Raw genomic sequence first — 18,618 nt, 5'->3', positions numbered from 1 at the left:
TAAGAACGATATCTGTGTTATTGATTGGTTGGGAATACAGTGGTGACACACATTACCTTCCATGGTATCAGAAGATTATGTGATCACATTGCCGCATGCCAGAGTGCATTGTCATCTCCAGTTGCCACATTTTCCTATGGCCTGTTACCATGGCCAGAGTGATATGGTATGGAAAATTGCATGGGAAGACAACATATGTCAGCTATATTCCTGTAGACCACAGCTTATTGTTATGAGACATTTTTGAATAGCAGTCCCCTGTGGGCATAACGAGTGGCCCCCAAGAAAAACTTCCTTGTAGTACTGTAGATTATTTTTGTATAATATAAAATTATCATGTTTCTATTTTAAGCAGTTTCTGTTTACAGTGGTTATCAAATAGTAGATAAGGTCCATACTATGCTCCACAATATAGTTGTTCTTTCACATCAAAACTGCTGTGACTTCTTATTAGATTATGTATATTAAGCATAAGAAAAACAGTAAAGACTCAGTCCTGCAAACTTATCCATGCAGTGAGACCCCCTATATGCATGCAGACCTGCACTGAACTCTGGGAAAAAAACTTTTTCCGCCACCCCTCCAAAAGGCTTGGTTAAAAAACTTGAGGAGGCAGAGAATGAATCACCATGGCTGAAAGTCTGGGAAATGAATCTTAAAACTATCATCCGTCAAAGGCACTGAACCAGATTACTCTCTCAGTTACATCAGTATAAATGTAGAGTAACGCCATTGACACCAGTGGATTTACTCTGGATTTGCACCAGTATAAATGAAATCAGAAAAAGACCCCTAATGTTTCTACTATCTCTCCATTAGAAAGTCTTTCTAGGCCACAATGATTTTGGTTGACCTTTCCTGCACCTTTTCTGTGCCTGTTACATCCTTTTTGAGAGGAAATGACCAAACACGTGCAATATGTGCTACACAGCTCTGCTGATTTGCCCCATTAAAGGCCCTGGCCAAATATTAAAAGTGACTGCCTATCAGTGTTTTATATAAAGGTTTACATAAACTATAGCTTTTGTCTGAACACCTCCTGCATTAACCCAGTGCTGAATTTGTTTAATTTACCTTAAGCCTGATTAAATTTAGCTGGATGTGCACTGGTTTTTACCTTGAAAGTAGGGAATGGATTCTCCTCTCATGTAGGCAGATGTGAGTATGAACGATTATAATCTTATTTACGCAGATATAAATCAGAGTTAACCCCACTGAAGAACATGAAGTTATTTACAGAAGTGTTGTTGTAGCAGAGAGAGTCCCCATGCAGGTCAGGGCCCCATTGGGCCAGTCATTGTACAAATGCATAGGAACAGTCCTTGCCCAAAATATCTTGCGACCTAAATCCATGACACAACTGATGGATGAAACAAAGAAGCAAGAGAGGTGAAGGGAAGAGGAGGCCAGAAATAACAGGGTTTTTAGCATAGACAAGCTCTTTCCATAGGTCATAGCCTGTGTAGCAGGAATCACAACAATCACAACTTCTCCGTCTCTTTTTAGTCATACTCAGGGGCCACCTAACTAGATTTGCACACAGGAATGAGATCCAGATCCGACCGTATGCATTTAATGCCTCTTGTCTCCTCTCTGAGAAGCAGCTCCATTGTTCTCACTTTAGGCCACATTCTGCACAGCCCTTACAAGCATGCATAGCAGTGGGGAAGGGTGTAAGCACCTTCCCTTTCTAACATTGCTCATGTAAGGTCAGGTAGAATTGCATCATCTTCTCCCAGAGGAGGGCAGGGACTGCTCCCCACCTACTCCCCCAGGGGCACATAGGCCCCAAAAGGGGCAAGGAGGGGTGAAGAGGAGGTAGGGCCATGGCTCTATGCTGGTCTGTGGAGCAGGCCAGCTACACGGGGGCTAGTAAACTGCATTCCATATAGGTAGTGGGGGCATAGCTTCTGCATGCCCAGGAGCTCTGAGAAGCAGCCAGCCGCTCTTGAGTGTAGAGGCTGCAGTTTGGGACAGCCCTTATACAGACTATGGGAAGTTGGGTAGAGAAGTCTTTATTCACACCCTTTGGTGGCCAGATAAGGCCACTGTCCATCCAGTCCAATCCAAAATAAATAATTTCCTCATTCTCTTTGCCTTAAGACTATGGACCCATCCTGAAATCCTCTGACCAGGAAAAATTGCTACTAAAAATCAGTAGACCTGGTGCTGATTTCATTTATACCCATTTTAAACCAATGTAACGCAGCGGATTTACTCTCAGTTTACACCAACGTGAGGTTTTCTCTGTGTAAGCTCAAAAGCTTATCTCTCTCACCAATAGAAGTTGGTCCAATAAAAGATATTACCTCACCCACCTTATCTCTCTAATATCCTAGGACTGACACGGCTACAGCAACACAACATAAAACTTGTCTATAGATTATAAGATTTTCTGGGCAGGGACTTCTGCTTATTTTGTGTATTTAAGGAGCTTAGTACAATGGAGTCCAGTCTCATTTAGGGTCTCCAGGTACGATCCTAATACAAATAATATGCAGTAGTACAAAATGTACATGTTGTTTTTGTTACGGGAAAGTGTATTATAAAGAATTCCCTTGGGCCTGGTCTGCAGCTAAAATGTAGGTTGACCTAGCGACATAGCTCAGGGCTGTGAAAAACATCACACCCCTTGCCAACAGGTAGATGTAACCCCCCCCTGTAGACTCTGCTAAGCTGATGGGAGAATTCTTCCAACATCCTAACTACTGTTTCTGGAGCTGCAATGGAAAAACCCTGTCTGTGCTGTAGCAAGGATCCACACTACCATGGTAGTGCTGCAGTGCTGTGGCTGTGCTGCTGTAGTACCTCTCTGTGGAAGCAAATGATCTCTTCTAACCACAGATTTGAAACTGACACATCAACTAAGACCTTGGGGTCATTCCTTTGTGTGTGATAAACTTTGGCAGCAAACTATCCTATCCCAGTTGCAGCCACTAGTCAACTGTGATATGTTGGGGGGATTTTTGTTTGTTTGTTTTTGTTTTAGTGTTTGTCTACATGGGGACATCCAGGAAAAGTAATCTGAATTAACTAAAGGTATGAAGTGGATTAATTGAATCACCTTAAATCCCTGTATGGATGCTGTTATTCAAATGGCCTTTATTTGGTTTAATTTAATTCACTTTGAGAGTGATTTAAGATAAACTGAATAAAAGCCGCTTTAATTCTGAATGAAGGTATTCATGCAGAGGTTTAATGCAGTTTAACTAATCCACTTCCAACTCACACCTTTAATTAATTTGGATTAACTTTCCTGGATGTCTCCCAATAGATAAGCCTCATTTATTTAATATTGTGCAGAAGGGGGATTTCCTCTCTCATCTAGAATAGTAGCTAATTATCTAAAATAGTAAAACTCTGAACTTTTTTCTGGATTTTCAAATCACCAACAACAATAATGGAGACTCCTTTTTTAGGACCCAATCCTGCTATGGGATCTAGCATTAGAATGCTTCAGTGGTTTCTTTAATGTTATAGTATTCTAGCTTCTCTCTGTCGAATGTGGATCAGATTAGTGATTGGGATAGCTTTTATGTCGGTGATGAGGGTAACTTTTTCTTCCTTTACTTACAGATTTTCCTTATATTTTAAAAGAATAGCCACTTCCTTAACAGAGGGTAACTAACCATTTTCACTTACAAATATAGTTGGTTTAAAATCAGAAGGAAGCTCAGATGCATTCAATATAAATTTTAAAAAGTTAGATGTTTATTTGCAAATCACACCTTTTGTTCTATCCTATACTTGGTTATCTTTTAATTAAAATAATTTAATGTAGAAAAACATCTTGCAAGTGGAAGACCTGGTGTATTATATTCAATAGCATATTATATGTAACAGTAGTTTTCCATTGATCCAAATAACTGCAGTTATAGCTTGAATAATACTTACAAAAATACTATTTATTTCAACTGCTTAGGTGTTTTAATCAACTATTGATCCCAGTACTAGCTCTTTATGGATATTCAGTAACTTTGGAATAAACTCATAAGAAAGCTGCACAATTTTGGACCTAACATAGGACCTATATTATACTGATGGTCTGTGTTAAATCTCCTTTTTATATATAAAATATATACTTTAATAATATTGAGTGAGATTTGTATTCAGTTACTGATGTGAATCCAGAGTAAGTCCACTGAAAACAGCAGTTATTCCAGATTCACACCAGCGTCATAGAGAGTAGAATCCGAAACTTGCATAATTGGTTTAATAATAACCTTGGAATAAATGGGTCTGAATTATCTGAAAGGATGGTTTAATGTATTGCCTTTATCTGTTTCAGAGACTTTTGTTGTATCAATAGTATGAATGGGTGAAGTTATTAAACTCAAATTTACTTCCATTTATACCCTTTACATCTGATGAAAATACCATTGCTGTGACCTCTGGAAAGGATGGTAGAGTCCTATTAAGCTGCCGCTTCGCACCATAGTAATTCCATAGTAATAAATGCTGTATTTTGCCTAAGTATTAAATTAACAGTTGAAAAGCTGAGATATTCCCCACAGGGGCTTCTCACCCTGAACAGATCATCTGTCACATATATATATACATAGAGAGAGAGAGAGAGAGAGAGTTGCACAGTATCAAATTACCTTATAAATAAAGGCATCCTCACTTCTTTAAACACCCATCGCCAAATCTCTTTAGATTTGGGGGGATCTGACAGCTCAAAAAAAAATCCTAAATTTATTCAACCAAATACATAGACAGTGAATGAAAAAAGAGGGTGGTCCCTTGAAGCTCCAGCCATAATTTTTGTGCCCCGCAATTGAACTGTGAATGTAGAGACAGAAAACTTTTGGTGCAGTGTAAAGAAACAAGGAAGATACACTCAACAGAACGGGTTCGTATGCGTTATGTTTAATAATATGTAAATTACTATTTACAGTGTAGTCTTAGTTGTTGGATCGTGGTTTATTCCTATTATAATGATGGGAGATAGAGGCCTTCCAGAACTTGGCGTCTGTGAGAGAATTCAAGATTGGCAATACAGTTTGAAGGGTCAAACAATGTTCCCATTTTATCAAGCCAGAAACATGGCTTAGCTCCATAGCCACTAAGCAAAGCTGTGATCCTGTGGTCAAGCATTCATTTGATCAAGTGTTTACTTAGCAACTTCTGTGGCGCTGCATTACACCAAACAATATTTCTTTTAAAAGAATTTCTTGGTTTGAAAAAAAAAAGTTCCACATGGTACTTTCTTCCAATTACAAGCTTAACCCTCCCTTCTTTCTTGCGTCAGGTTCTTTCAGCACAACCCACTGCTTACATTTCACACTCGGGCTGGGGCACGTAATTACGCAGACATTTATCTCGTGCATTTACTAACTGACCAGAGAGGAATGATGAAAAAAAGGAAGAAAAGACGGCGCTTTGCTAAAAATAAAAATTAAGAAAAGAAAGAAAGAAAGAAAGTTTTCTCCTGCACTTCATTTGTCAGCAGCCGCAGCATCACGATGCACTTGTCAATTTCACCCAGCTGTTTCCCTCTTATCTTTGAATGTTCATTTCAACAGGTTTAGAAAACTGTCTTTCTGGCTTTGAAACATTTTCCTTTCGGTGCTATTTGCCATAACTGAGCACATATTTAAGTTCTTTGCCTGGTCGAGGTTTGTAACTAAAATATAGATCTAATAATAGATCCTGTCTTATTTCCCCAATAATGTAATAAAAAGTTCAATTATCAAACCATACAGTCTTTATAAAGGGCAACGTCCTGAATCACTTATGGCATTTAGTGCAGAGGAAGAAGTGAATTTGAATAACACCACAAACGTCTTTTCTCAAACCTTTATTTTTAAAAAAATCCATCAGACATGCACTAAGAAACATTTTTACACTGCTTATCATTAACTGTATTGAACAGGCATGCATTTTATGTTACTGATAGAAAAGATTTATTTTCCACCCTTTTATATAGTAGAAGCTTGAAACCAATATATGACCATTCTGTTTAGAAATCTATAAAAATATTGTTCATTATTCTAGTATAGCAGATAAAAATGCCCCACATTTAATACAAAAATGTGACAGGAAGCTTGATTTTTCTTGGAGACGCTGGAAGGGCCAGTTTTAACTCCCAAGAACCGGAATTTAATCGAAATGTCAACAACCTAATGGTGTCAGGAAATACCTAGTTTTCGAGAATTTAGGGTAGTAGAATTCTCAACTATAGAAGAATGTAACCAGGCCTAGTACTTTAGGACAGGCGTAGAGGTTTATTGTACTCACAGCCTCAACCACATGAGAGAGAGATTCAGTGTGATGCAGGACATGGCATTTGCTACTGAGACATCGATCTACATAGCAAATGAATGGTCTCCAGAATTCATGTCCCATTTTCTTTGGTTCTCAACGACTGTATTTCTACTAACAAAAAAAATGGGAATTGTAAACAAGACCTTTGTAAAAATACCCCTTGAAGCTTTAACAATATTTTAGAGATAAATTAGCCTTTCAACTGAAAGAGAAAGGCAGCTTGTGATCAGCCACAGCTAATCCTTGCTTGGATTTCTATTGGTATTCATATAGTAGTATGAGCGTTTGCATATCTTTGGATAACATTTGAACTAATCAAACGACACCGTTTCTCTTTTATTAAGTGTTGCCAGAGCAAGGGGGTTATCCGCTCCCTTCGCAGATGCACTGTGTGTGAGAAAGAGGGATGCTGGGAACGTGCAGGGTTCCAAGTCAAAGGGATCCCTGATTAAAAGCAGTAGCTTTGCCTAGGACCTTGTTTTTGTCGCGTCCTTTTAATAAGTTACGGGTTGAAACAAATGCAGGAAGACACACCAGAGAGCGGGGTGAAGGGATCCTACTGACATGCTGTGCATATAGATGACACTGGAGGAAGGTGCGGACTTCATCAGCCGCTCACTGGAACAAGGCCGTCCGGCTGCAGACGCGGAGGGCGGAAAGGTGCGGGGGGCGCAGCAGGATGGGTGGTTATACATCCCCCTCCACAAGGCTGAAATATTTGCCCGGACTTGGGAAACACAGGTAAGGGACGCTGCTGCCCGGATAGAGCAGGGGGAAGGACAGCGGCAGTAAACAACGACGGAGGAAAGTGCTGTCTTTGTACAGGGTGGGGAAGGCGAGCGAAACCGCAGCTGCCGCCCCCTGGGGTGGTAATTCCCCAGGCGGCTCTGCCTGGCCCGGAGCGGGGCCCTCCAGCTCCGCAGACATTTGTCTCTTGAGCTTATTCCTGCGGTTCTGGAACCAGATCTTCACCTGGGTCTCGGAGAGCTGCAGGGCGCGGGCCAGGCAGGCGCGCTCGGCGCTGCTCAGGTAGCGCTTCCTGTCGAAGGCGGACTCCAGCTGGAAGACCTGACTCTTGGAGAAGATAGTGCGGGTCTTCTTCTTGCTGGCCCCCGCCAGTAGCTTGCTGCAGCTCCCGTGGGCCCCGGCGGCTCCTCCTTCCCGGTGCGAGGGGTCGGGGCCGCGGGGCAATGCCTCAGATAGGGGAGAGCCCGCCCCTCCTCCTGCCTCACCGGCGGGCCTGAGGCCCCGTCCTGCAGCCGGGCCCGCTGCCATCCGGCAGGTCTCCTTTCCTGCAGTGGCAAAGCACAACATCAGCCCTCCCCGCCGCAGCAATAGCCCGCACCCCCACGCCTCCGGCAGGGAGCCCGTGGGCGGCGGGTGTCCCAGCCCGGGAGCTGCCGGGAACTGCTGAGGGCGAGTGTAGCAGTCCGGGGGGGTCTAGCAGCAACCCCCAGGCGGACCCCCGAGGAAGGAGAGGGGGCGAAGAGCTTCCGCTGACGGATGCAGGGGCACCCCAAGGGATGGGGAGCCGTAGAAGAGAAATTAGGTGCCCCAGGGTTTAGGACAGGGTCACAAGGCGGCGGGAGTGGGGTAGGGTATCCGGTATAAAGAGCCTGAAAGACAGGGGGACGTGGGAGGGATAGTTATCTTCCTGCTTTCATCACCATGGCAAAGTGTAACAGGAGAACCAGGTGTGTGCAGTGTGAGGGAGGTATCTATGCAGCCACCCAGCCCACACTCGTCCCCATGGTATCCAAGCCCCTGGCTGTACATGAATGCACCGTGCAATATGAGTGCTGTGAGTCGGGTGAATGCACAGTATGCGCGCAGTGTATTTGTGTAGGCGAGTGTGTGCAGTGTGGATAATGCTGTAGGTGTGGGTATACGGTATGTCTGTGTGTATAGGTGTGGTATGCAGCAAGGGTGTGTAGGGATGATGTGTGCGCAGTTTGTGTAGGGGTGGCATGCAGATACAGTAGGGGTATGTGCATTGTGTGGCAATGTGCAGGGGTGTGTGCAGCAGGTGGGGGGGTGTGCCGTGTGTTCAGGGTTGTGGATGCAGTAGGTGATGGGTGGAGGTGGGGGTGTGCAGTGTATGAAGTAGGAGTGTGCAGCAGGCGGGGGCATGCAGTGTGGGGGTGCAGTATGGGTGTGTGCGGTATGTAGGGGGTGCAGTGGGGGGGTCTAGTAGGTGGAGACATTCAGTGTGGGGGGGTGCAGTAGGTGGTGGTGTGTACGCAGTAGTTGGGGTGGAGGTGCAGTGTGTTTGGTTGTACACTGTGTGGGTGTGTGCAGTAGGTGGGATGGATGTGCAGTGTGGGGTGATGTGCGCAGTAGGTGGGTGGAGGTGTAGTGCGTGTACTTGTGTGCAGTGTGGTGGTGTGTGCAGTAGGCGGGGTGGAGGTGCAGTGTGTGGTGGTGTGTGCACAGGAAGTGGGGTGGAGGTGCAGTGTCATGTGTGTTTGTGTGGTGCTGTGTGCAGTAGACTGGGTGGGGGCTGAGTGTGTGTCTGTGTGGTGCTGTGTGCAGTAGGCGGAGTGGGGGCTGAGTGTGTGTCTGTGTGGTGCTGTGTGCAGTAGGCGGGGTGGGGGCTGAGTGTGTGTCTGTGTGGTGCTGTGTGCAGTAGGCGAGGTGGGGGTTGAGTGTGTGTCTGTGTGGTGCTGTGTGCAGTAGGCGAGGTGGGGGTTGAGTGTGTGTCTGTGTGGTGCTGTGTGCAGTAGGCGGGGTGGGGGCTGAGTGTGTGTCTGTGTGCCGTGTCTAGCTGTGCATGTCAAAGATACAGCCGGAGGCTCCAGTTTCTATACCCGGGTTTCTGCAGCGCGTCCGGGGCTGCTGTTCCAAAGGCCCCTCCTCCTGCTCCGCCGGGTCCAGCCGGGAGCAGCGGGCTCTGCCCGGCTCCCGCCGCAGCCTGGGGCTCCTGGCCGAGTCCGCGCCGCCGCGAGCCTTGCGCTTCAAGATGCTGTCAGGGGTGAACGCCAGGCAGGCGGCGGCGGCTCCGCGCCCGGGCTCACCCTCCGGCGGCTCTCGCAGCCCAGCGCCAGCCCTGCCATGGGGGACGGAGCGGGACGCGGGGCTGCCCGGCTCCTGCCTGTCTCTGCGCCTCCGACTCCCCGCCGGCTGCACCATCCCGCGGGCCTGGTCGGAGCCGCGGCGGCGCTGAACCCTCGGCCGGGCGGCTGCCAGACAGGAGGAGCTGTGATTGGCTGCGGGGGGACGGAGGGAGGGGCCGGCAACGGGAGAGGAGAGGGAGGGGGGAGAAATGTGGCGAGACAAACAGGAGAGAGACAGGGAGAAAGCAAGGGGGCGAGAGCAGAGAGAGGAATGGCCGGAGAGAGAGAGAGGAAGGAGGGAGGAGACTAGGGGAGATGGAATCATAGACTCATAGACTATCAGGGGTGGAAGGGACCTCAGGAGATCATCTAGTCCAACCCCCTGCTCAAAGCAGGACCAATCCCCAGACAAGATAGGGATGAGGGAAGGGGAGATGGAGGAGGAGAAAAAAGAAGGAAGTCAGGTCAGGAGCGAGACAGTGGGAAAGGAGAGGATCAAAGGGAAACAAGGAGGGAGCAAGGGGATGGGATCTGAGGGAGGGACCAGGAGGGGAAAGGGGAGGGAGACCGAGAAGCATCCTGAAGGAGTAATGAGGAAGATGAGAGATTGAGAGGGAGGCGAAGAGAGCCCGTGCAATGGGTGTGAGGGTGGAGACTGTCAATGGGCTCTGCTGGGACATTTTTACTTACTGCTAGGACCAGCCGTTTCTGGCAGCCATGGATTAGCAATATGCAAGGATGAGTGAAATCTGCCAGAGGCAGGGAAATATCCCGACCTTCCCTTTGAAGTGGGTGGTGAAATTGTAAGCTTGGCATTATAACTTATCATTAGAAAGTGTTTCTTATTATCTAACCAAGTAGTTCTCAAAGTTTTGTATTGGTGTCCTCTTTCACACAGCCGGCCTCTGAGTGGGACCTCCTCTCCCCTTATAAATTAAAAACACTTTTTTACATTTAGCACTATTACACATGCTGGAAGTGAAGGAGAGTTTTGGGGTGGAGGCTGCCAGCTGGGGACTCCCATGTAATAATCTGGCAACCGTCTGAGGGATCATAATCCCCAGTTTGAGAACCCTGATCTAACCTAAATCTGCTTTGCTGGACATGAATGGACGTGGAAAACATCTTGGACTAGGACCTGTCTTTAATTCCTTATATCCAGGCTACATCTAACCCTCCCGGATTTTTTCTGCATAACATCTGTAAGACAGCTCCTTTCCTATCCATCCACTTAGCTAAAACATCTGTCCAGGCTCTCACCATTACAGATCTCATCCTTCTCTTTGGCCTTGCCCCACTGTAAGGCAGGTGGGCAATGTAACTTTCCTTGCCTCATTCATATCCATTCAAAATGCTGCACAACATCTTTGATCACGTCATCCCTCTCTTTGAATCTCTCTACCACTGGCACCCCCTTCTCTATCACGTCAGACTTAAACTACTTGTATTCACTTACAAGGACCATGTCTGTCCTTTCATCTCTCATTTACTCGAGTTATCAGCTCCTACATCCAACCTATGTTGCCAGCCCCCTTTGTCCATTTGTTACAAATTCAAACAATTATCTTCATATTTGCCCCCATGCTGCTGGTAAGGCTTGGGAGGAGCTCCCTGTAAACCATCCACAAAATTAAGGTTATTCTCCTTTCACACACACACACACACCCTTAAAACTCTCCTTGTCCATGATGTCTACAAAAAAACTTGACAATGGTTGCTGGTGTGATAAGCAGATGCTGGTCAGATGCTTATTATGTTGACCAATATCACCCATCCCACGGTTGCCTTGTACTCCCCTCCCCCTCTCCTCTTCTGACTGTTTTCATCTGTGGTCTCTTGTCTTAAATTGTAAGTTCCCTGTGTCAGAGGCAGGTTTTTTGGTTTCTCTTTCTACAGTGTCTATATCCTGGTCCTTGAGTAGGATTCCTAAGTGCTACTGTAATACAAAGAGGAAGCAGAAGCAGCAACAGCAGCCAGGAATGGGGCTCAGGGAAGGTAGAGGAGGAAGCCAGTGAAGGAAGGTGACATGGGTAGAGTAAATCAGAAGGAGAAAGGGTGGTACAGGAAGGATACAGCGGATGGCAAAGTTCTGGGAATGTCACAGAGAAAGACAAAAGGCTATGTGGGGAGAGTCTAAGTGAAAGACAGATATACAAGGCAGGCAGGGGAAAGATGAGGGGAATGAAAGAGTTGGATGGGGATACGGTAGCCACAGAGAGTGAAGGAGGGAAGGGGGTTAATAAAGAAAACAAGATAGAATGGATGCAGAGGAAGGAGAGGTGTAGGAGGAATTTATGCAGAGAATGGGACGGAGATCAAGGTGTCAAATGAAAATAAAGGGGCAAGAATTTAAGTGAGAAGAGCAGGGGGCAAAGGGGAGAAGGTGAGGGGGAGAAGTAAAAGCAAAATAACAATAGCCCCCAAACACCGTCAGAATATTCAATCTTAGTAAATGTAAACTAATTTTTGGCATTTGTCTGTAGCACAGTGGAGCCCAGATCTATGATCGGAGCCCTAATGCACAATCAATGTAAACTTATTATTTTATTTCATACCAGAGAGATGAGATGCAGGGAAATAAGGGGGGGAAGAGTTGGCCTAATTTACCTCCCACAGAAGTAAATCAGGAATAGCGCCTTTGAAGTAACTCGAGTGATTCTCCTCTTCTCATGAGTCTCCTTCCCCCTTACACCTATAAAACATCAGGCCTAATATCTAAGATTTCTCCACATATTCTTGCGTGGAAAGTGCAACCACAGAGACCTTCTCATTTGCTGCCCAAGGGGGTTGGGGGCTTCAATCTACCAAAATGTCCTCAGAGATGTCTGCAGATTGAGAGTCTATTTTTAAGGACAAAAAGCAAAAGTCTCTTGTAATAAGATGTTTGATATGTGACTTATAAGAGATTTAGACTGTGATTGTGCCCTTCTGTATACTTTAGGAGGATATTAATGCATACAGCATATTTTCTCATTCATAAGGACATCTGGAGAGGTTAGTGGTTGTGATTAGCGATTTCATATTCCAGATCGATAACCCATTCATACTTAAACTTCACTATTTTGCGCCGTTTATGTGTGAATGCGTGGGCTGCGGAGGGCTTTGTTTAGGTGGTGGTGGAGGAGTGCCTGCGGTGTGGGGAGGGCAGAGGTGTGTGTATGTATGCTGTGAAAGAGAGGGAGTGTTTGTGTGTTGTGAAGGTAGTGTGTGTTGTGTTGTGGAGGGGGAATTGTGGAAGGATTGATGGGTGTATTGTGGAGGGGTGTGGGTGTGTTGTGGAGGGAGGACGTGTTGTGGGTGGATGTTTTGTGTGCTGTGGAGGGCTGTGTGTTGGTTGGGGAATGGTGTGCAGTGGAAGGGTAGGAGGGCGGGTGTTTTGGGAAAGGGTCTGTTTATTATTCCGTATGGATTTTTCCACAACAGGACCCTTCAACATTGCAGCTTTTAACAGCTGCCTAAATTGTTCAAGAGAATTTGTCCCGTTAAGACAGAAAGTCAGCGTACTTTTTTTTTTTGCATTTCTCCGTAATTGGCTGAGCGTTTAAAGAGGTCCTTCTGCTCTGATATTCAGTGTTTCAACCACGAAAAGCTGCTGAGTGCAAATTCCAACCCCCAGAATAAGGGCTGATAATAGAACTGCGGACAGTTCCTTAATTCCCAGGTGCTATAGGTACCATAAGCTAAATTAAGGGCATCGTAAAACTTTCTTCATCTTTAAAGGCTGCGATGGTTCTGAGAAAGAGCGGGGTTAAGACATTTTCATGGCAATTAACTTCACTTTATAAATAGACACAAGATTTTAATGCTTTCGTCTGCCGGAACACTGTACATTTTCCACCAGGCTCAAAGTGCCAATCTCCTGTTAACCTGCCTTATTCTTCTTGCATCTGATTGGACATCTCCTGTGCAGTTTGGTGGGAAGAATGGGAGATGAACCGTTACAGAAAATAGCATCATCAAATGAGAGATAGAGGGGACGGAGGAGTGGAGAGAAGATAGTTTTATTAGTGGTAAGAAATTTAAAGAAGAGAAGGGAGGATAATCAGTGAATTTCAATATGAGTGAAAAAAAAACTTCTCTTCCCGAGGACTTTTCCCACTTTGATTCAAATTTAGATTGTTTTTTGCCCTCATGTTCATTTTTCAGCCACATTCCCTGCCGCAGAAGAATTTTCTAATGACATTATAGTCAGCTAGGTCTGTTTACCCTAGAAAGTTTACTCGCTGCCTGGGGGGGAGGATATTGAGCTTCTGAGTATTATTTCAGTATCTCATTTAAAGAAAGAAAATAGAGCAGAAAGCAAGAAGGAAATTGGGTGAATTTCAGGAAGGGTAAATAACTTTTAGCTGGTGTCACCGATTTTACACTCAGGTGAAGGTTAAACCTTCAAGTACGTCAGGAAAGGAAACAGAAATATAATGATCTAACGAGCTGTTGACTATTCATAAACTCCAGGCTAAATGAAAATCAAAGAGGCAATGTGGTTTTTGCTTTATTTTAAAAATGTTGTATCTAAATAACAAGAGTATGTATACCTCACAATAAGGGGCCCTATCCTGCACCCATTGAAGTCAATGGGAGTTTTACCATTGATTTCCATGGCAGCAGAATCTGCTCTGAGATGATCAGTGAAGGTTCTGCTACCACTCTGAGCTACCAAAGGTGAACAAGAGCTAGACAATGACATGACAGCACCATTTCAGAGTACGTTTGTATTCCCACCTCTCCCTTACATCCCAAGCTGGCTGCTGTTCAGAAACTATTTTATTCCATTGACATGCTGAATACAGTGTCTGACCGCCCCGGCTGCCCATGCAAGCAGTCCAGTGACTCACTGGCAACAAAAGAAATATAGGTCCTCGGAATTCCAAAAGGGATGGGATCCTCTTTTGAATCCAGAAGCTAGATGCATACCAAGCTAAGGGACAAACCCTGCAGCCCTTAAACCAAAATCCCACTTGACTTCAAATTGTGTGTGTGTGAGAAAGAGAGAGAATTCTCTGCAAGGAAACTGCCTATAGAAGAAAGTTAGGGAGCAGAACCGTTTTCGTAAAGTTGCTGTACACTTACTGGGAGTTCCCAGGCTAACACCGCATGCTGGTTTGAAATCTGATAGAGAAGAAAGTTAGATTATCAAGACGCTATTTCTAAAGCTGGGTTGCTAAAGGTCACTTGAAGTATTTGTCTGGATACATTTTCTTATATATTAGTGTCTAGGACTTGGGGAATTAGGTGGACTTGTGGTTACTCTTGCCATAGACAAACGCTCTTCCAGAACAATAATGTGAAAATCTAGCGCACATTTTCCTGGGTAGAATTGTTGATTAAAACTTACACCATGGTTATTTAGGTTAAACTGACGTTTTCTGCAAGCTGTAAGCAGGGCTCGAGAAGTAACCTGAAGGATCAGCTTTCAGAAGTTGTGATTTCTGCGGCTGAGTCAGCCCTCAAGCTTTTTACTTATACAGCGTCTCCTGTTACTCCCTTTTACACCACTTTTGTTTTTACAGAAAAAAACGATTCATCTCAGCAATTCAATTTCTGTTACCCAGAAGACTGTTGCTCTTCTCCAGAGGATGTACAATCTTTTCGATTTCAAGCAACTGCTTGTTATATTGGGAGTTTATTTCTTTTGGGAGGAGGGGTTACGTCTATATTTTATTTTTATTTTATTGTCAAATCTGCCTCTCTTCAGGTCTGTACCTCTCTAACGATATCTTAAATGGACTGCACTTGAAGAGGGGAACGTGAATACTTTCTGCACATTAAAATAAAATCTCTCAAATTCCTGTTTGGTAATTATTTTCAGTAGCTAATAATTTTAACTAAATCCTGGAATTTCCTGGGAAAGCATTACAAAAATCACTTCACGTACATTGTACTTCTCTGGCACAACCATAATCTCCTAGACTAAATCTAAGAAGTATTCACAATCAAATTTCATTAGAAACTAAATATCCTTTCTGAAGTAACTGTCTTCATTTTTTTCTCCTTGGGATTAAGTTGGTTTATATATGAAGGGAGGGAGGGAGAAGAGAACGGAATAAAGCAAAGGCGAAAGTTTTAGAATTCTTAGTTTCATTGAGTGCACAAAAATATCTGTTTGAACTCCCATAAACGTGGGAATGTAATGACCAAAGCGCAACAGTTATTACACAAATATATAATTCCATGGGACTTTTTCGAAACTATAGGAGAGGCGCCAAGTGTCATCAAACTATTCGAGTTTATAGGCATTTTGGGGACACAACTTAGTCCCAAGGAGAAAAAAATTAAGACAGTGAACTTTTCCTTTCTTGGCCTATTTATATAATATATATTGCAGTAAAATAGGCCAAGAAAGGAAAAGTTCACTGTTATTCTTAAATGAGAACTCAATAAAATCCAATGCATAGTCCAAAAATCTGGAATTCTCTTCACATCTTCGAGTGAGATTCCCAAAATACAGCCATGTAGTTAGAGTGGGTCAAAAACTTGAAGTAAGTAACAACACTTTTTGTTTGAAATATTTATGAATGTTATCTGAGTGACTTTAGGTAGTTAAAGAGAGCTCTTTCCAATAGTAAAATAGAAATTTGGTTACAACCGCAAGTCTGAGTCTTTTCTTTAGCTTGCTTTCAAAATCCACAAATCTTTCTATAGCAAGAAAAATGGAAATCGACAGACAGACTTCTCTCCCCATCTGCAATGTCAGACACAGCATCATCTCTTCTGTCTCCCCGGTGCAAACCTTTTCCTTTCCCAGAACATGCACTACATCACAAATGTTCTGGGAAAGAAAGATAACCACGAGGTTCCCTTTTATGAAGGGAGGGAGAAGAGAACGGAATAAAGCAAAGGCGAAAGGTTTAGAATTCTTAGTTTCATTGAGTGCACAAAAATATCTGTTTGGGCTCCCATAAACGTGGGAATGCAATGACCAAAGCGCAATAGTTGTTACACAAATATATAATTCCATGGGACGTTTTCGAAACTATAGGAGAGGCGCCAAGTGTCATCAAACTATTCGAGTTAATAGGTATTTTGGGGACCCAAGAAATGCAGAATCGGGCCCTTCTTTTTAAAAAATCTCAATCCCCATTCGAAGCATTTTTTTTTTCAGTCTGCGGGAAGTTCAAAGCCACCGACTAATTCTCCTTTTTGGAATCCTTTTTAGACAGGAGATGATGAATGAGTTTAAATCGACTAGGGGGTTACCTAATAAATCAATTAACGTTTGATAGGAGACACCATCTCTCCCTCTCCCTCATTCCAACCAATTTGACAAGAAAAAAAAAGCTTAACACTGCAGATACGCTATGGGCGTTTCATAATCCTAAAATGTTCTCCTCATATAGAAATTAAAATACATTCTCAGTGAAGGCGGGGGGAGGGGGAGGAGCCCGGAATTGTTATATGGAGGCAAGTAACGCGTTTGTAAGTCCTCCCCGAGCACCACGTTACACTTATTTTGATTGGGAAGGCAAGATTCCCGTATCTAATTTCCAGTGGCTCGCACAATTTCAAGTACATTTGAAATGCCTTTCTCGAATCGATGTGGAGCTGGAGCATGTACGCAGCCCCAGTGGCCGGCATGTTTACAGAGAGAAGGGAGACAATCTAGTCAAAGATAATGTAGCATAAAAGAAAAAAAATCAATCGAAATATATTGTTCTACGGTAGAGCCAACGCACATATGAGATTTATCCAGTATTGATTCGTATGAATATTTTATAGCCAGGCATATAAAAAGTTATAAGAGATTTTAAGACTGAGCAATAGTAGCTGCAGGACTAATCACTTAACAAGATGCTTTTCGAGCTACTGATCATTTTCAGCTTAAGTGTAATTAATGGTCAGATCCATGGCAGTTATAGCGGGGATTTAGTTCACTGAGGTCAGCTCAGACGGGTTTTACTTTTTATGGATTCTTTGTGCACATCCAGCAAACTCGAGTTTTCTCGGTGTTCAGCGTGACAAAGTACTGCGCAGCTTTGCCTCTGGAGTGCCATCTAGCCAAGCTGTTGTAGCACTATTCATCACATAAATGTCAGCAGCCAAGGATTTATACTGCATAATAATGTTACAGCTGTAGCATAACTGGATTTATTTTAAAGCTCTTTTGAGGTTGCTTTGAGCTACAAGGTAGCAACGTATGTCTCTATATGTCAGGAAGAACCCTTGCTAAAGAAATATAAGCTTTATCGTGTGTCAAGGAAGTCATTATGAAGAACTACAAGGTGTTAGCCGTACCTTGTAATAAAGACTTGTTTAATTAAAATATAGACTTGAAAAAGTTCGCTTTAAATCCATGGAGCTTTTCTGGGCTAAAAGTTTTGCATGATCAATTTCCATTTAAAACAGCGATGGACAGTGAAGAAGAATAAAAACAATTCTAATGATTGCCAATGTTTTATGCTAGGTGTCTCTCTGAACCCTGCAGCCTGTTCTTGTCAATCAGTGCAGTGACAAATCTCCCAATGTAAAGAAACTAGAGGGGTGTGTGTTGTTACTTGCAAGTACAAACTCTTATAATATAATGCAAATCAAAGGCCAGATATGCAAATAAAGCAGAAGTAAGCAAGTTTTTCCTTATACGAATTCACGTGTTGTACCTTTTAATATTTTACTATGAGAATAGCTTCAAATACAGTGTATGAAAAAAATCTGTTTATTGATGTAATCAGCACGTTTTTAAAAAAACAAACTAATGCCAAAAACATATTTTTTTAAAATCGGATCTATCATGTAGGCCTGCCTTCAACAAAAGAATACGGAGTAGAATCAGAAGTATAGTCATCATTTCATACATTAGTGAAAAGAAAAGCCATGTGGACCGTGGCAGGTGGATAAGTAGCTCAATGGATTACAATCTACTCTGATATGATTGTTGTGAATCATAATTTACTCCAGTCGGGAACACTGAGCGATTGGTGAAATTGTACGTAACGGGGGAAATCACCTGTCTGGCTGCCTCTCTTCTTCCATCTAAACCTGTGTCACCAACGTAATCAAAGCAACTATTGCGAAATAATAACACATATTGCATAGGCAATAAATAATTATCCCCACCCCCCAACAATAATGTCTATTTCACACTAAATAGCCAATGTCAATTCCGATTTGAGTCCTTCACAGCTGGAGTTTTTTTTATTATCGACTGCATTCCAAAACCTCATCGCCTCCTACTCCTTGCTACCATCCTCTGTAACCGAGAACAACATTTTAGCCTAATTCCCACCAGCGTGGCAGGAGATTTTCATACAAGTGTTCAGCTGCCACGCAAATGGAAACTGATGACGATCTCTTTGAGCTAGTA

At 43.6% G+C, this 18,618-nt stretch overlaps 1 protein-coding gene across 1 annotated transcript; it reads right to left on the bottom strand.

The window, feature by feature from the left end:
* Window positions 1–5,825: 5,825 nt before the first annotated feature.
* Window positions 5,826–9,320, bottom strand: LOC115652234 (homeobox protein HMX2-like). Its single transcript, XM_030564022.1, is given in 3 exon segments — window positions 5,826–7,559; window positions 9,075–9,254; window positions 9,257–9,320. Coding segments are annotated over 3 exon segments (849 nt in total). The 3' UTR covers window positions 5,826–6,954.
* Window positions 9,321–18,618: the final 9,298 nt, after the last annotated feature.

The sequence above is a fragment of the Gopherus evgoodei genome, chromosome 5 (genome assembly GCF_007399415.2).
Source record: "Gopherus evgoodei ecotype Sinaloan lineage chromosome 5, rGopEvg1_v1.p, whole genome shotgun sequence".
Lineage (NCBI taxonomy): Eukaryota > Metazoa > Chordata > Testudines > Testudinidae > Gopherus > Gopherus evgoodei.
This window is presented reverse-complemented; position numbering and strand designations above follow the sequence as displayed.